The sequence below is a fragment of the Lineus longissimus genome, chromosome 13, assembly GCF_910592395.1.
Source record: "Lineus longissimus chromosome 13, tnLinLong1.2, whole genome shotgun sequence".
NCBI classification, from domain to species: Eukaryota; Metazoa; Nemertea; class Pilidiophora; order Heteronemertea; family Lineidae; genus Lineus; species Lineus longissimus.
Window position 1 is genome coordinate 10480001 of NC_088320.1, and position 25062 is coordinate 10505062.

General features: G+C 45.1%; 1 protein-coding gene across 2 annotated transcripts; it reads right to left on the reverse strand.

Moving 5' to 3' along the window:
• Positions 1-512: 512 nt before the first annotated feature.
• LOC135497949 (uncharacterized) lies at positions 513-25062 on the reverse strand. 2 transcript variants are annotated; one of them, XR_010448972.1, is made up of 5 exons: positions 24252-25062; positions 23853-23999; positions 23274-23458; positions 22308-22464; positions 513-934 (listed from the first exon to the last, which is right to left on the reverse strand). XR_010448972.1 is itself a non-coding variant. In XM_064787999.1 (4 exons), exons 1-3 carry the CDS (start codon positions 24489-24491, stop codon positions 23318-23320), a joined length of 528 nt encoding a protein of 175 aa, XP_064644069.1. In that variant the 5' UTR covers positions 24492-25062; the 3' UTR covers positions 22302-22464; positions 23274-23317. The 2 variants fall into 2 exon arrangements, 1 of the variants encoding a protein (XP_064644069.1); XM_064787999.1 differs by lacking the exon at positions 513-934 and having other exon boundaries at positions 22302-22464.

A 25062-nucleotide genomic window follows, 5' to 3' on the forward strand; every position in this document is an offset into this window, starting at 1 on the left:
CGGCGGGAAATTTAAAGCGGAAACATCCAGGGTCAAACAACAGTTTTGCTCACTACCGCCAACTGGTGATATAAATCGACACTAATCTATTTTATATCAAAACTTCTGTATGATGAAGACCTTTTCAAATTTATTTCAAGCTTTTATCTGCTGGAATAGAGCGTCAAAAAATTGTTTTTTCATTTACGCATTTTGCCTCCTGGGGAGCTGAATTTGCGTCGAATCGCCCAAATTTTTTTCCGTAAGCAACATTTTTTGCGGTGTTTATAAGCAAGACTAGATTTGAAGTGCCTCGGTTGTATGATTACAAAATGCCCAACTTTGTCTACAGATGGCTAGATGGATGGATGGAAGGATGGAAGGATGGAAGGACGGACACCAATCGAATAGCTATTTGACTAGCTCCGCTGACTTTTTCAGCTGAGCTAAAAACTTATTAAAATATGTATCAAGAAAATTTGAAAATATGATGCAAAATTTCCTGAAAATGTAGGTCAACTTGTTTTCAAATATATGTGGCAATCCTTGAAAAAAACATGGCAACATTTTGAATAAAATCTCGCAACATTCACGTGACCGAACAATAACACATGATCTTCCTTTTCCACTGAGGAACGCCATTTTGTTTCCCATATTTGGCACATGCGTCATAATTTATTCATACGAATTCTGTATCCATGGTAATCACTCGAGATTGAAGAACTAGTTTTTCTGCCGACCTGATCACCACTGGCTTATCCGCGAATAACGTAACAATAGGGAAACACTGAAATACGGGAGACACTGACCGATGATACACTGAAACACTGAAATACCAATCCACTGTCGTTGTGCGTATATCCATAAGGAGGAGACTTTAGGATTGACATTCACTGCCGGCTTTGGACATTGGCTGATGTCAGGGAGAGGATAGAACAGCAATAATCGTATTCATCTGAAAGAACAAGGAATTATGATATGTTTACAACTATGAAAATTCTCTAAATCTGTACTGTAAACTCGACTATGAACCGTCCTTTCATGGCAGCCTGGATGACATAATTAGACCCCCGAATGGACAAATTACGAACCTTTAGTTCTGGCGAAGACGTGGCAAGTTCAAAAGTTTTGTGGATTTAACTCCAAGTGCCTTTTGCAGTCCACACAACATTTTGCCTTGCGTTCTCAAAGGCGTCTCCTGGTGTAATGAGTAAAAATGTGCAGGAAAACTAATTGTCTGATACAATAATCCAGTTATATGCATGGGCCACAAACAGACCCTGATCCCTACTGAGCTTGGGTCCAACGAGATATTCAATTTAAAAATCGATATCCAAACTCGCATTTTCTCCGACATGTATGATTAACATATAATGGGCGGGCAAGAAGTCTATTGGAGGATGACATGAATAGACCCCGAATGGACAAGCTATTCTACATGTTTATAAATTATCAAGAACTACCCTCACAAGCCCTTGTCGGACAACAAAGGTAGGCAAACTATCTTCTTGCAGAGAAGCCCATGTCCCAACACAGGTGTCTTCAGTTCAGAAAGACTGATTGACTGTCTTCAAGGAGACTGTCAGGCCTTTCAATTGCATGGAGATCAATACACCCTGTATTTTTTCACCCAATTTTGGGCGCTATAATAGGGAGCTCTTAAGCGAGCTTTATGGTTAAGGGTCGAATGTGTGTGTGTATACAGTCAACGAAAAAACTTGACCCGGTTGACCGGAACCAGAAAACCTCTGCACCAGGTGACATTTTTGCACGCGAATCGTATACGCTAATGCACAGCAATTTACCTGGGGAGAGATTTTCTTTTTCCAAACAATTCAGCGGGACGCTACGATGTTTACGCAGAGAAGTTGCTGTTCGGTTGAAGATTTCGTCAAAACAGGGCCGAATCAAAGTGTAACGATACCCTGGGGCGAATCGAAATGCATTAAACAACAAGCTGCATCGCTGCCAGAGATTATTTTTCTCTTTCCGCGAAGAAATCGTGCTTTGAACTGGCAAAATTCCGCAGAAGATTTTCCGTCTGCTAACTTTTCCGTAGTTTCAAGCGCACCAACATGATCAGTCCGGGGCTGCCCGTTTCGACGACGATTTCGTCAATATCATGGGGTGTGACAATATGTCGACGGTCTGGTTCCATTAATAATGCAATAATCTTGAAAGTACATTGGTCTCAATGTCTATTTCTCCGTTTCCATGACAAAATCCTACCTTGAAACCTGAAACCACTCGTCCACAACACAAGCCATTTCTATTTTCAGAAAGCGCATGCGCACTAACTCAAACGCACGCGCTGACCTCAGGTCTCACTAGCCGGTGCGGAGGCCAGGCCTACCTGCCTCCAAAAATGACGCGACGTCATCTCATGCATACCCCTGTTCCAGCGGCTGTAGACTTGGCAGTACCTTACTCTCACACAAACCTATACAACCTATACAAATTGCCAGAACTCGAACAGAATACGGCCAAACAAATTGAAGATGCTAAGAAGGGTATCTCGAGTGAAATAGATGACAAAATCGGTCGGGTTCACTCACGTATTGAGGAGTTAGGGGCAAAAATAAGACAAGACAAGTTGTTAGAGACAAATGTCATGATTTATAACATGCAGGAGTCAGATGCACTTAATAGTGAGCTAAGGAAAGCAGATGATCAGAAAAAAATAGATGATTTAAAGGATAGCTCCTGGAATAAATCGTTGGCAGCCTTTTTGAACGAAACCAATGGAAATATATTAAATGAGTATTCCTCTTTACCACAAACCTTTTGAAAGTGGAAGAAATATTATAGTTCAGGGAGAAAAATTGATATTAATAGTCCCTATTTTACTGACATGGACAGCGCCATTTTGAGTCAAATTTCCCTCGGTGATGACGCGGTGTGTGCAATGGCAGTGATTGGCTGAAATTCCTAAGCACCGATCGTGCATATTGTGGGCTTGTCACCGCTTTTCGCGCGTGCGCAGTGTGTGAATCCATGTCAATATCCGTTTCTTCGCGATCTCTCTCGCATGTCTCAAGATTTCACGCAATTAAATCATTCTAATTTCGTTTTATTTGGACATTCGCGTAATATATGGATTGCTTGAATGCAAAATGCCTCGGTGCATAGTCCTCAGTTTGGCCATCTGACATCGGGTCCAGCTGCAGCTTCAATAGCTTGAGCCATAGCGTCATTGCCGTCAATGACTCAATCTCCCCCTCTTCATATTCCGGCTCAAACTGGTAGCCCTGTACACCAACATTTCCCCCTACATCCAAATCTTCATAACTCCCGCTGCTCATCGAAGTGTCACTGCTGTCAACGTAGCTTTCATCATCTGAAGCCCCCTTGATAACAATACAATAACACGATCTCAAATTATCAATCGGCTGACTGCTATTGTGACAATACTGACAATGTGAATTGCACACGTGACGTCACGATTCTCCGGTTTTGGAGGAGAGATCGCGAAAAAAGTGAGAAAATGGCGCCCTCCATAAACTCTGTGTTTAGTGGATTTAAAACACCTTTATTGGTACAAACGCAAATTTTTGAGCGATATACAGTCCTATATTGGAATAATAATGATATACGAAATATGCAGGTGCGTTAGTTTTCCCGATTATCGCTATAGTGATTTATTCCAGGAGCTATCCTTTAATCAAACATTGTAGGGAAGGGTGTGGGCCGTTTTTATGAAAACCTTTTTCTGGATAGGAAAGTGGGAAAATGATAAGAGAAGGATGATAAAACTAGTATTGCAAAACCAAATGCAGAGAGACATCTTTATTGAGTCAATGAAAAGGCAGAACGTCGACCAAGACATCAGGTTCTCTATAGACAGGCCGAAAGAGGACAGAGAGCGGTACAAGGCCCTACGTCAACAGATAAAAGAAAGAGAAAAGAATGGGGAATCTGATTTGGTGATCAGGGATGGTCAAATTATAAAGCGGCCCTTTCGTCAGGGCCCCCAAGAGGGGGGAAAAAAAGGACATCAACATTAGGTCATCTATGAAATGTATTTTCACAAACGCGGACCAGCTTACAAACAAAATGAGCGAACTTGAGTTAACCTGTAGTGAGCAGCTGCCAGAAGTGGTAGGTGTGGTTGAAGTTGTGCCAAAAAATTCTAGGGAACCTACCCAAAGTGTGGAAATTCAACTAGAAGGGTATTCAAGTTTTGAGGTATTGTGCCGGGGGAGCAGGGGTCTGGCTCTCTACTACAAAGATAACCTTGGTGTGGCGCGTGTAACACCACAAGTTTCCTATAGAGACAGTATTTGGGTAGATACAGCGGGGGGCACGAGGTATGGTCTAATCTACAGGAGCCCTGTGAATAACAAGGCAGATAATGATGCACTGATAAATCACTTGAGACACATGTTACAGGTTACACCACGTTCCAAGGAGCTAATCATTATGGGTGACTTTAATTTGCCTGGTGTTGACTGGGATCTGCTCCAGAGTAATAAGGCCGTAACTGACCCATCCACTATCTTCTTAAATTTTTTCCTTGAAAACTATTTGACGCAGCATGTGGACAAGCCCATGCGGGAACCGGGCATAGGCCAAGTCTGCTTGACTTAATACTAACAAGAGATGATGGACTAGTGGACGATATTGAATACCTTCCACATCTGGGGGAAAGTGACCATGTGGTACTGTGTGTCACTCTGAAGGTGGGGGACAAAGTCATAGGTAGACAAGACGGGGGTCAGACCTTGGGACGTCAAAAATCTCTGAACTATGACAGGGCTGACTTTGAAAAAATGCGCCAAAATGTGAACGGGGAGATGTTATTGGACTGTGTATTGAGGTGTGACGTTGACAAAGCTTGGACTGAGATTCAAAATAAAATCTTTGAAATAGAGACCAGATTTACTCCAGTAAGAAGCAAACCCAGAGCCAAGAAAAAGCCACTGTGGGCAAACCCAGATGCTCTCAAGAAAGTCCGTAAAAAGAAAGAGGCGTTTGCAAGATACCTGAGAACTCGAGAAGGACAAGACTACATAGGGTACCAATCAGCAAGGAGAGAGGCTAGGAAAACTACGAGGGAGGCGGTCAAACAGCATGAAGCAAGGATTGCTCTCGATTCCAGGAGAAACCCGAATCGGTTCAGGAGATATGTGCGAAAGAAATGTAAGTCCAAGAGTAAAATTCCTGACCTTAAGGTAAATGGCAAGGTGGTGACCGATGATTATGAAAAGGCGGAGGAGTTCAACAAATTCTTCAGCAGTGTTTTCAAGGTGGAATCACATTTTGAGGATGAGAGGATCGATAGTGACGACACCCAGGCTAACATTGTCATAAAGACCGAGCAAGTAGAAAAGAAGTTGAGGGAGCTGAAGCCTGACAAAGCCCCTGGCCCTGATTTGATGTCCCCAAGAGTTTTGAAAGAGCTTGCTCACGAGCTAGCTCCACCACTAGCGGCCCTTTTCAACAAATCGCTGTTAAATGGTCAGATACCACAGGATTGGAAGAAGGCTCGGATAGCCCCCATACATAAAAAGGACCATAAGTATCTGGTGGGTAACTACCGGCCAGTAAGCCTAACATCGGTTGTGTGCAAGGTAATGGAGGCTATAATACGAGACTCGATAATGGATTACTTACAAAAAGGCCAGAAACTCACAGAATCCCAGTATGGTTTTGTACCTGGTAGGTCCACCGTGGACAATTTACTAAAATGTAACGAAGATTGGTCAGCTATCCTAGATAGGGGGGCTGCGTCGATGTTTTATTCTTGGATTTTAAGAAGGCATTCGACTCTGTGCCTCATAGTAGACTATTATCAAAAGTGAAGAGCCTGGGGGTAAACGATCAGTGTGTAAGGTGGATTCGCTGTTTCCTAGAGAGCCGGTCACAATTTGTGGAAATAGGAAATGGGAGGTCAAGAGTCTCCAGTAGTCAGCGGGGTGCCTCAGGGCAGTGTGCTTGGACCACTTCTGTTTGTTATATTTGTAAACGACATTCCGGCTGGTATTTGGAACACGCTTATGCTTTTCGCTGATGATGTGAAGTTGTACAGGGAAATCAAATCTGTTGAGGACTGTGAGTCCTTGAAGAGAGACTTAGACTGTCTTCACCGATGGGGAAGACATTGGGAGATGGATTTCAACCCATCCAAATGTCAGTTGCTACGTCTGGGGAGAGGGGCGCCAGCATTTAAATACCGGATATGCTTCGAAGAGATCGTGCCGTCAAACTCAGTCAAGGACCTTGGCTATACCACATCGGTAAGCCTGGACCCAGAGGAGCATATTGCCCGAATCTGTGCAAGCGCAACCAGGGTATCCTTCACTATCAAAAGGACGCTAAGGCACCTAGATCCGAGGACTGGAAAACTCTTATTTGCCTCCATGGCTAGATCCATATTAGAGTATGCGGCCCCAGTCTGGAACAGTACGAAAGTCAAACACATAATGAAAGTCGAGAAAGTACAACGACGTTTTACAAAGATGATAAAGGGAATGTCAACACTGACCTACAGCCAGCGGCTAAGGAGTTTAGACATGTTCTCACTGGCGCACAGGAGGAGGAGAGGTGACATGATCCTCACATACAATCTGTTTGAAAAGAGCTCTCCCCTCCTGGCGCCATATCATCATGTGAATGATAGATACAATACCAAGGGCAACAGCAGAAAACTACTGGTAACGAGGCCAATGACACTGCAAAGAAAGAATGCGTTCATGGTTAGAATTCCAAAGGATTGGAATAGCCTTCCAGAGAGTGTGGTGACGGCGCCGTCAATAGATTGTTTCAAAGCGAGACTGGACAGGCACTGGGCAAACGAGCCAGGAAAGTTTGCCGAGGTGTAGTGATAGTATAAGGACGGAGTAGTATGTACGCAAATAAACTGTTATTATGAACATTGTAAATACATTGCACAGTTCCCACCCTTTTTGTGTTTGAGATTAAGGCAAGTCAGTGGTGCCCGCACGCACATGTTTTCAAGTTAAATCAAGAAACGGAAACCGCAAAAATCGACTCGGTTAAATAAGCGGAATACCTATGATGATGATGATGATGATATACATTTCTGAATAGCTTGTCTCTTGTAGAATACATCTGACCAAGTTTCAACATCGTCTAGACATACAGTCATGCATCGACTGATGTAGCACAATGCATGAGACACCCTGTATAACGCAAATTTGAAAAATGTCACCTCTATGCCTTATAACTTCGAGATTAACACCTGATCACCACTGGCTAGTGAGACCTCAAACTATTCAGGACGGGGGGGGGGGTCGGCTAAGGTCTTTTTGAATTAGAAATCTTAATTACACTTGAGTCTTGGGATCATTATGCTTATCTCCGGGCAAAAATACCTATCCTTCTCCTGTTGTGTTTAGTTTCCGACATTCTCCCCACTTATTTTCTATACTGCGATAGCGTCTATTGGGTCAACTGCCATGATGGCATCATCCTAACTATATCCCCCCTCTCCCACCCACCAACTACTCGCCATCAATCATTGACATTGTGTGCTAGCCAACTGCTTCTTCGGTCAACTGCCATGATGGCATCATCCTAACTATATACCCTCCCCCCACCGAGTCTTCTCGCTCACCAGCCCTATTAACGAAGAGCTCCCTATCAAGGCCTGAGCCTTCCTCATATTAGGGAGCTCTAGGGAGCTCTATGGTTAGAGAGTGTGTGTATACCATCAACGAAAAAAACTTGACCCGGAACCAGAAAACCTCCACACCCAGGTGACATTTTTGCACGCGAATCGTATACGCTAATGCACAGCAATTTACCTGGGGAGAGATTTTCTTTTTCCAAACAATTCAGCGGGACGCTACGATGTTTACGCAGAGAAGCCGCTGTTCGGTTGAAGATTTTGTCAAAACAGGGCCGAATCAAAGTGTAACGATACCCTGGGGCTAATCGAAATGCATTAAACAACAATCTTCATCGATGCCAGAGATTATTTTCTCTTTCCGCGAAGAATCGTGCTTTGAACTGGCAAAATTCCGCAAAAGATTTTCCGTCTGCTAACTTTTCCGTAGTTTCAAGCGCACCAACATGATCAGTCCGGGGCTGCCCGTTTCGACGACGATTTCGTCAATATCATGGGGTGTGACAATATGTCGACGGTCTGGTTCCATTAATAATGCAATAATCTTGAAAGTACATTGGTCTCAATGTCTATTTCCCTGTTTCCATGACAAAATCCTACCGTAAAACCTGAAACCACTCGTCCACAACACTGGCCATTTCAATTTTCCGTAGAAAGCGCATGCGCACAAACTCAAACGCACGCGCTACCCTCAGGTCTCACAAGCCGGTGCGGAGGCCAGGCCTACCTGCCTCCAAAAATGACGCGACGTCATTTCATGCATACCCCTGTTCCAGCAGCTGTAGACTTGGCAGTACCTTACTCTCACACAAACCTATACATTTCTGAATAGCTTGTCTCCTGTAGAATACATCTGACCAAGCTTCAACGTCGTCTAGACATACAGTCATGCATAGACTGATGTAGCACAATGCATGAGACACCCTGTATAACGCAAATTTGAAAAATGTCACCTCTATGCCTTATAACTTTAAGATTAACACCTGATCACCACTGGCTAGTGAGACCTCAAACTATTCAGGACGGGGGGGGGGGGTCGGCTAAGGTCTTTTTGAATTAGAATATAAATCTTAATTACACTTGGGTCTTGGGATCATTATGCTTATCTCCGGGCAAAAATACCTATCCTTCTCCTGTTGTGTTTAGTTTCCCACATTCTCCCCACTTATTTTCTATACTGCGAGAGTGTCTATTGGGTCAACTGCCATGATGGCATCATCCTAACTATATCATCCCCCCCCTCTCCCAACCACCAACTACTCGCCATCATTGACACTGTGTGCTAGCCAACTGCTTCTTCGGTCAACTGCCATGATGGCATCATCCTAACTATATACCCTCCCCCCACCGAGTCTTCTCGCTCACCAGCCCTATTAACGAAGAGCTCCCTATCAAGGCCTGAGCCTTCCTCATATTAGGGCGCTCTAGGGAGCTCTATGGTTAGAGAGTGTGTGTATACCATCAACGAAAAAAACTTGACCCGGAACCAGAAAACCTCTGCACCCAGGTGACATTTTTGCACGCGAATCGTATACGCCAATGCACAGCAATTTACCTGGGGAGAGATTTTCTTTTTCGAAAACAATTCAGCGGGACGCGATCATGTTTACGCAGAGTAGCCGCTATTCAGTTGGAGATTTCGTCAAAACAGGGCCGAATCAAAGTGTGACGATACCCTGGGGCAAATTGAAATGCATTAAACAACAATCTGCATCGCTGCCAGAGATTATTTTTCTCTTTCCGCGAAGAAATCGTGCTTTGAACTGGCAAAATTCCGCAAAAGATTTTTAGGCTGCTAACTTTTCCGTAGTACGCATGCGCACCAACATGATCGGTCCGGGGCTGCCCGTTTCGACGACGATTTCGTCAATATCATGGGGTGTGGCATGATGTCGACGGTCTGGTCCCATTTATAATGCAATAATCTTGAAAGTACATTGGTCTCAATGTCTATTTCCCCGTTTCCATTACAAAATCCTACCGTGAAACCTGAAACCACTCGTCCACAACATTCCAATTTTTCCGAAGAAAGCGCGTGCGCTACCCTCAGGTCTCACTAGCCGGTGTGGAGGCCATGCCTACCTGCCTCGAAAAAATGACGTGACGTCATTTCATGCATACCCCTGTTCCAGCGGCTGTAGACTTGGCAATACCTTACTCTCACACAAACCTATACATTTCTGAATAGCTTGTCTCTTGTAGAATACATCTGACCAAGTTTCAACGTCATCTAGACATACAGTCATGCATAGACTGATGTAGCACAATGCATGAGACACCCTGTATAACGCAAATTCGAAAAGTGTCACTTCTATGCCTTATAACTTCAAAATTAATACCTGATCACCACTGGCTAGTGAGACCTCAAACTATTCAGCACAGGGGGTCGGCTAATGTCTTTTTGTTTCAAATCCTACACTTGGGTCTTGGGATCATTATGCTTATCTCCGGGCAAAAATATCTATCCTTCTTCTGTTGTGTTTAGTTTCCCACATTCTCCCCACTTATTTTCTATACTGCGACAGCGTCTATTGGGTCAACTGCCATGATGGCATCATCCTAACTATATCCCCCCTCTCCCAACCACCAACTACTCGCCATCAATGACATTGACGTGCTAGCCAACTGCTTCTTCGGTCAACTGCCATGATGGCATCATCCTAACTATATCCCCCCCCCCACCACCACCACCACCCGAGTCTTCTCGCTCACCAGCCCTATTAACGAAGAGCTCCCTATCAAGGCCTGAGCCTTCCTCATTTTAGCCTCTTCTGTATGGATGGAGCTCAATCACTTGTAAAAAAAATGCACGGAAGGTAATATTAGGGAGCTCTTGAGCGAGCTTTATGGTTAGAGTCGAATGTGTGTGTGTATACCGTCAACGAAAAAAACTTGACCCGGTTGACCGGAACCAGAAAACCTCTGCACCCAGGTGACATTTTTGCACGCGAATCGTATACGCTAATGCATAGCAATTTACCTGGGGAGAGATTCTCTTTTTCCAAACAATTCAGCGGGACGCTACGATGTTTACGCAGAGAAGCCGCTGTTCGGTTGAAGATTTCGTCAAAACAGGGCCGCATCAAAGTGTGACGATACCCTGGGGCGAATCGAAATGCATTAAACAACAATCTGCATCGCTGCCAGAGATTATTTTTCTCTTTCTGCGAAGAAATCGTGCTATGAACTGGCAAAATTCCGCAAAAGATTTTCAGTCTGCTAACTTTTCCATAGTACGCATGCGCACCGACATGATCGGTCCGGGGCTGCCCGTTTCGACAACAATTTCGTCAATATCATGGGGTGTGGTAAGATGTCGACGATCTGGTCCCATTTATAATGCAATAATCTTGAAAGTACATTGGTCTCAATGTCTATTTCCCTGTTTCCATGTCAAAATCCTACCGTGAAACCTGAAACCACTCGTCCACAACACTGGCAATTTTAATTTTCTGTAGAAAGCGCATGCGCACTAACTCAAACGCACGCGCTACCCTCAGGTCTCAGTAGCCGGTGCGGATGCCAAGCCTACCTGCCTCCAAAAATGATGCGACGTCATTTCATGCCTACCCCTCTTCCAGCAGCTGTAGACTTGGCAGTACCTTACTCTCACACAAACCTATACATTTCTGAATAGCTTGTCTCTTGTAGAATACATCTGACCAAGTTTCAACGTCGTCTAGACATACAGTCATGCATAGACTGATGTAGCACAAAGCATAAGACACCCTGTATAACGCAAAATTGAAAAAATTCCACCTCTATGCCTTATAACTTCAAGATTACACCTGATCACCACTGGCTAGTGAGACCTCAAACTATTCAGGACAGCGGGTCGGCTAATGTCTTTTTGAATTCAAATCCTACACTTGGGTCTTGGGATCATTATGCTTATCTCCGGGCAAAAGTACCTATCCTTCTCCTGTTGTGTTTAGTTTCCCACATTCTCCCCACCTATTTTCTATACTGCGACATCGTCTATTGGGTCAACTGCAATGATGGCATCATCCTAACTATATCCCCCCTCCCTCTCCCAACCACCAACTACTCGCTGTAGTGTACTGAGAGCTGTTCATAATTGGCGCCTTGTATCTTGTTGTCCCTACTGCGGCTGCGCAGTAATAATAAAGTTGTTACATGATGGCTGACTTGCGAGTTCGGTCGAGTCTGTTCACGGTCCATCTAAAACCGATTTATCCGGCACTCAAAGGCGTCCCTGCCGAGTTCTAGCCCTCCGGATAATACATTGGCGACGAGTACGACCAGGTGAGAAGCTAAGATGACAGACAATCTTGAAATAAGCGCTGTCAAGGCGTTTGATATGAGCGGTGATCCAAACACACTGGGTACAAAATGGCTAAAATGGCGCCGTGGATTTCAATACTACGTAGATGCGAAGGCGATTACAGCCGATGCCCGCAAGTGTTCGTTGCTTCTCCACTGTGCGGGGGAGGCAGTCCAAGATCTTTTTGAGACCCTTACAGACCCTGGCCCAGCCGTTACGGTGGATGCTGACGGCCGTGCTGTAGCTGATCGGGCTACCAACTATGAGAAGGCATTACGTACACTAAATGCACACTTCGTACACAAGGTTAACGAACCATACGAAAGACATGTGTTTCGGGCTATGCAGCAGGAAGCAGACGAAACTGTGGATCAATTCGTGGCAAGGCTGCGTAGACAGGCACAGTTTTGTAACTTTACTAACGTTGATGCGGATATTCGGGATCAGGTTATCGATAAATGTAAGTCATCCAAACTTCGTAGGAAACTCCTAGAAAAAGTTGATCTGACTCTAAAGCAAGCACAGGACTTGGCAAGAGCTCTGGAAGCGGTCGATTACCAAATGAGGTCAATGGACCTAGGCACTAGTGAAAAAGCTGACTCAAGTGCAAGCTCTAGTGCTGACTCTGTAAATCGTGTTTCACACTCGTCCAAGAGGGGGAGTGCCAGTGGCGGCAAGCCCAAGCATGATTACAGAGGGCCCAAAGGTGGTCCAAAAGGGCAGAAGAAAGGCAAATGTTATCGTTGTGGCAACGAAGGTCACTTTGGTAAAGATGATTGTTGTCCTGCTAAAAATGTAGAATGTCGCAAATGTGAAAAGATGGGACATTTCGCCAAGGTTTGCAGAACAAAGCAAGGCCACAAGAAGCAGTATCACGTGACTGAGTCCAAACGGGATTCAGCTGACGAGGAGCTGTATTCGATATATTCGGCGAGAGATTCAAGTTCAGAAATTCAGGTCGATGTTGGTGTGTCAGGCAAAAATGTGCAATTCACCGTCGACACTGCCGCATCAGTGTCAGTCATTCCGCATGAGTTATATCAGGAAAAATTCAAGGATGTGTTGCCATTGTCTCCAACCAATGTGAAATTGAAAAGCTATTCCGGTGATGAAATTCCAGTCATGGGCGAATTTAAGGTCGAGGTTTGCTACAATGGGCAAACGGCTTCGCTCCCTCTGTACGTCACCAAAGGCGAAAGAGTAGCATTGTTTGGGCGCAATTGGCTTAGTGTGATCAAGCTAGATTGGCATCGTTTGTTCAGTGTGATGTCACTCACAAGTGATCCTGAAATTCAGAAAGTGTTAGATAAGTACCCTCATGTGTTCTCAAATGAGATGGGTACCATCCGTGGCTACAAGGCCGATATTCGCTTGAAAGAATCATGTAGTCCGGTGTTCAAGAAAGCTAGGCCTGTTCCATATGCTCTAAGGGAGAAAGTAGGCCTAGAGTTAGATAGATTAGAGAAAGCGGGTGTGTTGGAAAAATGTACCACAAGTGAATGGGCATCACCCATTGTTGTTGTACCTAAAAGTGATGGACAGATTAGGATCTGCGGAGACTATAAAGTGACAATAAATCCGCTGATAGAGGATAATGCGTATCCATTACCAACCTCAGAGGACTTGTTTGCAACGCTAGCCGGTAGTGAGGTATTCTCAAAGATTGACCTCAGCCATGCATACCAACAGTTGGAATTGACGGAGAATTCGAGGGAACTCTGTACTATAAATACGCATCAGGGATTATATAGATACAGAAAACTACCATTCGGGATTAAATCAGCGCCCTCTATATTCCAATCCGTGATTGATAGAATCCTAGGAAACCAGAAGGGTGTGGCAAGCATTCTCGATGACATTCTCATTGGGACCAAGATTCCCGAGCACGTGGATAGCCTGGACACAGTGCTAAAGCAGTTGGCAGATCACAATGTGGTTGCCAAAAGACCTAAATGCAAATTCAAAGTTCCAGAAGTGTCCTACTTTGGACATATGATAAACGCTGAAGGTCGCGCATGCATGAAAGACAAGGTTGATGCAATTCTGAATGCGAGAAAACCGGAGAATGTATCCGAACTGCGTACATTTCTAGGGATCGTGGGGTATTATGGGTCGTTCATACCCAATATGTCGACCAAGTTCGCCCCGCTATACAGGTTGTTGCGCAATGATACTCCCTGGCAGTGGTCTCATGAGTGTGATGAGGCGCTGCAAAGTGTTAAAGACGAACTGACTAGTGATCGTATCTTGGTTCATTACGACCCTGCTAAGCCTCTCATCTTAGCTACCGATGCTTCGCCCACAGGAGTTGGAGCTTTGATTTCGCACCGCATGGAAGATGGATCCGAGAGACCGATAGCTTTTGCGTCGCGATCATTGACCGATAGCGAGCGTAATTATGCGCAAATTGAAAAAGAGGGACTTGGAATCATTTATGGAGTTAAGAAATTCCATAAATATTTGTATGGCAGAAAATTCGAGTTGATTACAGATCATGAGCCATTGACTACCATATTTGGACCAAAGACTGGGGTACCGACCCTAGCTGCGCTCAGATTGCAGAGATGGGCTCTGATACTAATGGCCTATTACCGTCGATCAAAGGATCATGCAAATGCTGATATGTTGTCGCGCTTCCCAGTAGATGACTGTCAAACTGCTACTGAGTTGAAAATCAACTATTTCAGTATGGTTGATGAACTACCAGTTTCTGCGGAGGACATTAGTGAGCAAACTAGGAAAGATCCGATCTTGTCACGTGTGTATCACTATGTCATGCATGGATGGCCAGACCAAGGGAAAGATCCGGATAGTCGAGTATTGGAAACGTCGAGATGAACTTTCCGCGGACCAAGGCTGTCTGCTATGGGGAATTCGCGTGGTGATTCCGCCTAAGTTCCGTAGTCGCTTGTTAAAGGAGCTACATCATGAAAATTTTGGGATGGTTCGCATGAAAGCGATGGCAAGAAGTTATCTATGGTATCCTGGTATCGATGTGGATATCGAAGCACTGGTTAAATCCTGTGACGCGTGTCTTGCTTTCCAAAGCAACCCAGGACCAGTACCATTGATTCCATGGCCATACCCAACCAAGTTTTGGGAACGTGTGCATATTGACTTTGGATACCTTGAACAGTTGAACTATTTGCTGCTAGTTGATGCTCATAGCAAATGGGTTGAGATTGAACTGATGTATCAGAACACCACTGCTGAGAAAACCGTTGATGTCTTACGCAGTTGGTTCGCGCGCTTCGGTCTACCGATAGCATGCGTTTCTGATAACGGCCCTCAATTCATATCGCAGGTGTTCGAAGATTTCTGTAGCAGAAATGGGATTAAGCACACACTCTCACCCCCATACCACCCTCAGACAAACGGGGCTGCTGAGAACATTGTCAAGGAAGCAAAGAAGGCTTTCAAGAAACATTACTATGCAGAAAGGAAGGGTTCAGAACCCAAATTGTCGGCGAAGCAACGCGTCGATGATTTTCTTCTTACATACCGCAGTACACCGCATTGTACAACGGGTCAGTCGCCCGCTGACCTAGTTCTGAAACGTGGACTTAGAACCCGTTTTTCTATCCTCAGACCAGACTTGAACAAGTCTGTGACTCAGAAGCAGCAGAAGATGGTGGACATTCATGATCAACGTGGAGTGAAAATGCGTACATTCAGTCAAAACGAGGTCGTGCGCGTTAAGAATACGAGGGGAGGAGGAAATGTGAAATGGCTCCCTGGTAAAGTGGTGAAAGTGCTTGGACCACAGTCATATGTCGTTCGCGTTGGATCTCGCAACCGCTATGTTCATGTTGATCATTTGCAGGAAAGTGGCGAAACTGAACCTGCAAGGTTAGAGTCTGAAGGACCGCCGCCCGCTCCTATTGTGGAAGTTGTGTCACCCGATCCTGTGGACACTCCTACTCCGGGTTCTTCTGTTGGTAGTGCATTGGCACCGTTATCTAACCCCAATGGGTTAAACGAGCGTTCTGAGGTTGGTGGAACTTCTCCAAGATACCCAAGACGAGCAAACCGGAAAGGACCAGACAGACTGATTGAAAGTCATGGGTGAGAGTAGTGACACTCACTAACAGTCGATAGGTTTGTTATGATCATGTGTGTTTTCAGAGTTTGTTGATAATCACTGTGTAAGTTGGGACATTGGGCATCTTACAGTTCTGATTATGTTGGTAACAGTTTTGAAACTGAGGATCATAGCCTCTGTTAGTAGTCATGTGTTGTATGTGTTTTACCCAGGTATATTTCGGGTATTTGGTTTTGATACGTTTATAAAGAACACTGTACTAAGTTCCAGGTACAAGGTAATTTCAAGAGACTTTAGAGATATCATTGAGTACGGTAATTTGAGACAACGATGTGAGCATTGGTTGGACTGATGTTTGCTTGTAGTAGGTCTTTAGGAGGGAGGAATGTAGTGTACTGAGAGCTGTTCATAATTGGCGCCTTGTATCTTGTTGTCCCTACTGCGGCTGCGCAGTAATAATAAAGTTGTTACATGATGGCTGACTTGCGAGTTCGGTCGAGTCTGTTCACGGTCCATCTAAAACCGATTTATCCGGCACTCAAAGGCGTCCCTGCCGTGATAATACACTCGCCATCATTGACATTGACGTGCTAGCCAACTGCTTCTTCGGTCAACTGCCATGATGGCATCATTCTAACTATATACCCCCCCCTCACCACCACCACCATCCCCCCCCCCCCCCACCACCACCACCACCCGAGTCTTCTCGCTCACCAGCCCTATTAACGAAGAGCTCCCTATCAAGGCCTGAGCCTTCCTCATATTAGGGAGCTCTTGAGCTAGCTTTATGGTTAGAGTCGAATGTGTGTGTGTATACCGTTAACGAAAAAAACTTGACCAGGTTGACCGGAACCAGTAAACCTCTGCACCCAGGTGACATTTTTGCACGCGAATCGTATACGCTAATGCACAGCAATTTACCTGGGGAGAGATTTTCTTTTTCCAAACATATCAGCGGGACGCTACGATGTTTACGCAGAGAAGCCGCTGTTCGGTTTAAGATTTCGTCAAAACAGGGCCGAATCAAAGTGTGACGATACCCTGGGGCGAATCGAAATGCATTAAACAACAATCTGCATCGATGCCAGAGATTATTTTTCTCTTTCCGCGAAGAAATCGTGCTTTGAACTGGCAAAATTCCGCAATAGATTTTCTGTCTGCTAACTTTTCTGCAGTACGCATGTGCACCAACATCATCGGTCCGGGGAGGCCCGTTTCGACGACGATTTCGTCAATATCATGGGGTGTTGGAAGCTGTCGACGGTCTGGTCCCATTTATAATGCAATAATCTTGAAAGTACATTGGTCTCAATGTCTATTTCCCCGTTTCTATGACAAAATCCTACCGTGAAACCTGAAACCACTCGTCCACAACACTAGCCATCTCAATTTTCCGTAGAAAGCGCATGCGCACTAACTCAAACGCACGCGCTACCCTCAGGTCTCACTAGCCGGTGCGGAGGCCAGGCCTACCTGCCTCCAAAAATGATGCGACGTCATTTCATGCATACCCCTGTTCCAGCGGCTGTAGACTTTGCAGTACCTTACTCTCACACAAACCTATAAATTTCTCAATAGCTTGTCTCTTGTAGAATACATCTGACCAAGTTTCAACGCCGTCTAGACATACAGTCATGCACAGACTGATGTAGCACAATGCATGAGACACCCTGTATAACGCAAATTTGAAAGAATTTCACCTCTATGCCTTATAACTTTAAGATTAACACCTGATCACCACTGGCTAGTGAGACCTCAAATTATTCAGGACAGGGGGGCGGCTAAAAATGCTTATCTCCGGGCAAAAATACCTATCCTTCTCCTGTTGTGTTTCAGTTTAGTTTTCCACATTCTCCCCACCTATTTTCTATACTCCGACAGCGTCTATTGGTTCAACTGCCATGATGGCATCATTCCAACTATATCCCCCCTCTCCCAACCACGGACTACTCGCCATCATTGACATTGTGTGCTAGCCAACTGCTTCTTCGGTCAACTGGGCTAGCCAACTGCTTCTTCGGTCAACTGCCATGATGGCATCATCCTAACTATATACCCCCCCCCACCACCCGAGTCTTCTTGCTCACCAGCCCTAATAACGAAGAGCTCCCTATCAAGGCCCGAGCCTTCCTCATATTAGGGAGCTCTTGAGCGAGCTTTATGGTTAAGGGTCGAATGTGTGTGTGTATACCGTCAACGAAAAAAACTTTACCCGGTTGACCGGAACCAGAAAACCTCCGCGCCCAGGTGACATTTTTGCACGCGAATCGTATACGCTAATGCACAGCATTTTACCTGGGGAGAGATTTTCTTTTTCCAAACAATTCAGCGGGATGCTACCATGTTTTCGCAGAGAAGCCGCTGTTCGGTTGAAGATTTCGTCAAAACAGGGCCGAATCAAAGTGTAACGATACCCTGGGGCAAATCGAAATGCATTAAACAACAATCTGCATCGCTGCCAGAGATTATTTTTCTCTTTCCGCGAAAAAATCGTGCTTTGAACTGGCAAAATTCCGCAAAAGATTTTCCGTCTGCTAACTTTTCCGTAGTACGCACGCGCACCAACATGATCGGTCCGGGGCTGCCCGTTTCGACAACGATTTCATCAATATCATGGGGTGTGGCAATATGTCGACGGTCTGGTCCCATTTATAATGCAATAATCTTGAAAGTACATTGGTCTCAATGTCTATTTCCCTGTTTCCATGATAAAATCCTACCGTGAAACCTGAAACCACTCATCCACAACAGTAGCTTTTTCAATTTTCCGTAGAAAGCGCATGCGCACTAACTCAAACGCACGCGCTACCCTCAGGTCTCAATAGCCGGTGCGGAGGCCAGGCCTACCTTCCTCCAAAAATGACGTGATTTGGCAGTACACTTGGGTCTTGGGATTATTATGCTGATCTCCGGGCAAAAATACCTATCCTTCTCCTGTTGTGTTTAGTTTCCCACATTCCCCCCACCTATTTTCTATACTGCGACAGCATCTATTGGGTCAACTGCCATGATGGCATCATCCTAACTATATACCCCCCTCTCCCAACCACCAACTACTCGCCACCATTGACATTGTGTGCTAGCCAACTGCTTCTTCAGTCAACTGCCATGATGGAATCATCCTAGCTATATACCCCCCCCCCCCCCCACACACACACACATCATATACTGTGGATACGACTTTTGAACATCCACTGGCATGGATTGCTGATGGAGGCATCACTGTCAATCTATATAAAATGTTCAAAACTTCATGTAAATTGTAGCAGTGGCTTTATTTGTGCATTTTATAAAAATATAGTTTTGAATCCTTGTTCTCTCAGAAAATTGCTCATGAAAATGTCCTTGCAATTGGGATAAAAGTTGTATGTGATTTGCGATATTTTTTAAATTTCAGTATCAGTTCATATACTTCATTGACAAGATTTGGTCTTTGACAAGTGTTTGACTTGCTTATTGGTTTGTTATATCTTTCACTGGTCATACTTACAATATTCAACTGTCAGTGTATGGCTTCTATCATTTTTCAACACGTGATATTGCTTTGAAATATACCTATTCCAAGTGGTGCGCCATCACATGCATGTTATGCTGATAAGATTGGGGGATGTTGCGAATCGCAACTTGCACAACATGCAGAGAGAGCGCACTTGAGTCCCAAGCAGACAAGGGAGGGCGGGTTGGGTAAGATCACACTGTCCTTGGAATAGAATCCCTCATCTGGAGCACAGTTTGTTCCTCTCCGACATCCGTTCGTCACATCCGTCCCTGTCGTGTTCCAAACAATAATGACATTGCCGCTCAGCTCACGTGCACATGACGTCACCCCACTTTGGAAATATACCTGTGGCAAAGTCCATTGGTATCAATCTTGGGTGTGGTTTCCTGTTCCGTCCAGTGTGGAAAGGCCAAGTGTTAAACAAGCCACTCTCATACGAAGCGATATACGCTAGACTTAAATTCTACTTGCGCTCCCTTGGTATTGACGAGGGGGAAACCCCTCACAGCTTCAGAGGAGGTTGCGCAATATCTCTTCACGCAGCCACAGGTGATGGGAGGGACCTAGGCGCCGTGATGCAACATATTGGCTGGGCTTCAGAGGCATCAGCTAAGCATTATACCAGGGCAGATTGCTCTAACCAGACCCGTTTGAATGCCAGGCTTATGCACAATCTAAATATTGTTTCTCAGGCTGAACAGGATTTTATCAATGAGAGAAGTCTACCAAATGCCTTACCACGTTCGTAATTTCTCGAGTATAGGCCTGGGTATCCGGTGTCATGCAGTTATACAGGCTACCCACAGTCAAGATTAATACGGTCTCTGGAGCAGTAATTGCATGCAGTCTTCCTAGGCAGTCCAGTACATATATATATAGAGCAGTTGTAATTCTATTTTGTGTTAAAACCTATTTCGTAATAAAGCCAAAATATAGTTGATTTACTTGTTTCCTGTTTTTCTATGCTTTGTTTATATGTATGAGTTTGGGGATGAGTTTGGGATAAAACTCTGTATAAAACACGCATACCTGCTGGGCAGGGGTTAGCGTAGTCAGTCTGTGTGGGTGGAGATTCGCAACATCCCCCAATCTTATCAGCATAACATGCATGTGATGGCGCACCACTTGGAATAGAAAAATACCTTTCTATAGCCTCCACTGGGCATAAAGATTTGTCCTGACACCTTAGAACCGAGAAAACCTTGGGCCTATCAATTCTGGCTGTTTTACCCCAGGTGTGCCTGATAAGGAAGCCCTCATGGTTTGGGAGTTCCTTCAGTTCTTGACAGAGCATCAGTCCAAGATCGTGGGACCGGTCGCCTCAAAAAAATAAAAGCTTGAATAGGGCCTGGTCTCTAGCAAAGATAAATGATTCGGAAGATTCCGATTCTGATTCCAAGTGACGCTCTAAGTAGAGCGCCAACAACCTTAGCTTCGATATGAAAATGGGTTTGGCCTGTTTGGAGGTCACATGAGCCTTGCTCTGTTCCACTTTGACTTGTTTCTGATAAATGGATATATCCTCGGAGATAGCCGGGTTACCAAGGATCTGACCCCAGGGGTGGCATCTACCCAAAGCTATGAAGATGGATTTCATCTGGGAGATTTTACTTACAACTGTGTTATAAGCCAAACGTAGAGGGCATGCGCAAAGAGGTTTCAGGTCTGTCATAAATTCACAGTCAACGTGATGAACCGGAGTTTTACCCTGGGAATCACATGCCGCCAGGAAAATGTTGATCCCTGTTCAAAGTTATCGATGCAGCCCCAGAAGAGAATTTCTTCCCTAAGATCGCTCTCAAATTTTGATGGGGGACCCTGACTTCAAAGCCTTTGAAATGCTGGCAGCCATGATCCGGATGTATAGCCTTGCGACTGGGATACACAACTTAAAAGACATACATTTGCCCATGAATTTTTCCATAGTTTTGACATGCACAGCTTCCGACTCTAAAATGGTTTCCCGTAAGATCTTGAAATTCTCCCGTTTAGCCTCTGGGATGCTAAACTGTCTCAAATCAGAGTGAATACAAAGGCCAAGGTGGATCATTGCTAAGACAGGGACCAGAGGGACTTATTCTGTTCTATGAAGAAACCCAAGAGGTCAAGGATGGCTGCATTGAAATAAATGGACCATCCGGTCTGATTCAATTTAGATGCAATGATGGATTTCAACGGGCCAAGGAATCTATCGTCGAGGTACTGAGTTGTAATCATTCCACGGAGACGCAGGAATGACGTAACCTGCATCCCAATGGTCTGGTAGATGTATGGCGATTCCGACCAGCCAAATGGCAGAACCGTGTACCTTAGGTACCATCCAGCAAACTGTACCCCAAAATAGGTTCGCGAAGCTGGAGATAAGCGAACTTCAAGTAGGCTGATTTTTCGTCAGACGACGCCATAAAATCCCCTTGATCCAGTAGGGAAGGAAGGAGAGAGAGACCCTCAAGAGAGAACGGAATGTGGCGCATCCATAAGTTCAAAAACTGCTCATTATGGCAGAGCCTCTTTTTCCTTTTGCCATCAACCATCAGGAGAGGCATCACAAGATGAGGGGGGTCTACTTCTCCAACCTTTCCTACTAGCTCAAGCGAACCATTACGCAAACCTTCCTCTAGATGACTCACGATATCCTCTTTGTGTTGGGCACAATTTGGCGCGTTATGAAAGACCATTGCCGGGGGAAGCTTTGAGTCATAGAATTCCCCTTTGAAGTAACCCTTAAAAGGTTGAAAGAAATCCACTATTTCAACTTCGTTGAAAATCCACTTTTCCACCAACTTAGAATCTTTATCATTAACCTGATCGAGCAGTATGGACCAGTTTTGCTTTTCTGTGTGTAGCTGCCCCGCTACGAACGAATTAGGGTATCTTAGGGAGAGTGAGTCAAGACAGTCTTGTCAGTTTTTACCTTTGACATCCCAAACTTTTAGTAACAGCACAGTGGGCGAAGAGAGAGAGGGCACCGAACCCCGACACTCGGTCCGCCTTGGTGACCTACGTTCGGAAGTAGCTTTTAGAGGATCGAATCCGGTGTTGAGTTCCCATCTGTCGGGTTGGACCCTCGACTGAAATTCAGAACCAGGAAAGGTCACCAAAGCGAGTGCCAGGGTCCGACCTCTCTCTCCCGCTCACCGGGGTTCAGTGTGACCCCATAGAACAGGAAAAAGAAATCCAACCGAAACACTACCTTAAAGTTTACTGAAAATTTACCCAACTGAGGCACAGTGGTATCAAGACATTAGGCACTATATAGTTTTACTTGAAGTGATGACGTTTGAAGTCAACAACCAGAGGCGCTTACTACAAAATTTGTTTCAACATTACTTCTTCTTTTGACAGAATTGAAACCAATTATTTATGCTCAGATTTGACTTTCGATTGGAGATTTAGGGGGCAAGAGGCCAGAAAATGCTCAGATGACCTACAGAGGTAACACAGCCTAGAGAATCCCCTGCCCCTGCCCCTGCCACGACCTCTAAAGGATGAACCACCATTATTTTGAAGCAACAAAGGTATAAGTTGCATAAGAACGTCACTGCTTTCTTTTGGCTTGTCCTTACTATTCTTGGGATCGTTATCCTTATCAATATCTTTGTCTTGAGGCTTCTCCTTGGCATCTTTCTGGCCCTTTTTTAACAGACTTCTTCCAGGCGTCAACTGCAGATTGGGCTTTCTTAGCACCCTCAGTACCCAAAAGCCGTGTTACAAGCCCATGTAAGTTACCAGATTTATCGTTCTCCCTACTGACCTTCAGAGCCATCTTGTATAGCTCCTTGTCAGTATGATCAGAGGCTACAGCCGTGTCATAAAGGCTTTCGAGGGAGGCTAGGAGGACGCCATTTGGGGTTGTGGTCCGCAAAGCCAAGGTTCTCACCTGAGAGAGGGCTGTTTGGACTGATGTGCCTTCTTGCGTCTGTCTTATGCGCTTGACCTCCCCTTCTCTAGGAGTTTTAGACGTACTGCTGGATCCTCATTATCAGCGTGAGGAGCCGGGACATTGTTATTGTCAGCTCCCTGCTCCACGTTGGGGGGTGCCCCTGCAGCGGCTTCTGGGGCTTTCTAAAGGAACGAGAGAAAGATCAGTTACTAATGATGTTTTGTATTGACATTACATTATAAGTAGGAATCCTGCTCGGGGCCCTGCCCGACATGTCGTTCATAGATTGGGAGAATAATATATCCCCAGGAAAAGGTGTTTTACCACGGCATATATTACCATAAATCTGGCTTTTTTTTTTTTTTTTTTTTTTTCTTCCCCGCTGCTTGGAGCTGACCTCATTATGCCTTAGTGAACGTGACAGCAAATTTATACTCCCCGGGGAAAGAGTGCATGAAGATTCGGTTGGGACATCATTGGAATAACGAGCAAATTTGCAGTTATAGGGAATCCCCTCTCAACTATGCAAAAATATAACCCGAAAATCAAACGTCTGAGCAGGAAAACGTTGCTTACCCTCTTCTGGCCTTTCTCCTTAGCCTGACATGCCTGAAGGGTTTGGCCCGCAGGGGCTCCTGTCAGGTTTGCCTGTAGCACTGCATGGTGGACTGTTAGGCTTCGGTTGCAAATGCTGTCATCCATCTGTGCCATGCCCAGGACCGCCTGCAAATCAATTTACTGAATCGTTTAAATTTTAAGAAACATAGAATCAGAAGTCCGGCTAGATACCCCGTGGAGGTATATTCTACATGGTAGTCTAGAGACACATTATATGCTATGCTGGAGACCTACTCATAAACTTTTATTCTAGTAAAAGTTGCGCTTTAAAGGCCGTGGGCAGAATACCTACAGGTGGGGGGATGACCCATGCCCGAGCTGTCCTCCACTTACTAGAAACCGGCAAGCACAACTTACCGTAATGTCATACCCAGTAAGCTTTTTGAATTCACTGCCCAGGTCGTCGAAAGAATACGATGTAAGAGGGTATCTTCTTGACAGACTGGCGAAATTCTCTGGATCCACCTCGTCCGGATGAACTAAGCGCGCGGCGACCGGGAACATGTCTCTGCCACGTAGGGAGTGTCCCTCCTTCAACCATACCGCCGGTGTAGAGGGGTGGGCCGAAGCAGTACGATCCGAGCCTGAGGACTGCATCTCGCGGAATGAACCCCAGAGTGAAAATGAGCTATGAATGTGAGGGCCTCCAAGTTGTATAAATTACCTCGTGTTTGGGTCACGTGATACATTCATGTAATTTCGGACAAGCATCGGAACCATTTAGTGCTGGCGGGTATTGTCTGGCCCTGGGCCTTTGTCATTTTGGCTGATCAATTCTATTAAGCTTTTCACACCTGACATGCCTGAGGCAAGCTTGATTACAACATGGTTACACGATGAATTGTTGGCACATGCCGACTGAATAAAAGTACTCTGTCCATTACTGGTCATTTGAACAATCGATAACGATCTACCCGAAGGATTAATTGGGCGCTTATTCAATCTCCACTAGTGGAACAATGTAACGCATAGCAAGGCCATCGTCTGGATTTTGCAAGCCCAAGCGTTGTCCCCCCGTACTACCATGGACCTATATGGTACTCCTCACAGGAAGAAAAACCGCGTAAATGCTGCTCGAGATAACCCTGGCACACTGCCCATGGTGAATTCAACCATGGACCTATTATAGGTCCATGATTCAACATACGATATATAGACTTCTCTAAGA

Bases quoted from the DNA above. Each gene is read 5' to 3' on its own strand.
- LOC135497949 (XM_064787999.1), bottom strand. From the start codon at position 24,491: ATGCAGTCCTCAGGCTCGGATCGTACTGCTTCGGCCCACCCCTCTACA. The intron at 24,000-24,251 runs GTAAGTTGTGCT...ATTGATTTGCAG, and splicing joins TTACTGGGTATGACATTACG to GCGGTCCTGGGCATGGCACA. The intron at 23,459-23,852 runs GTAAGCAACGTT...TCGTTCCTTTAG, and splicing joins AGGAGAAAGGCCAGAAGAGG to AAAGCCCCAGAAGCCGCTGC.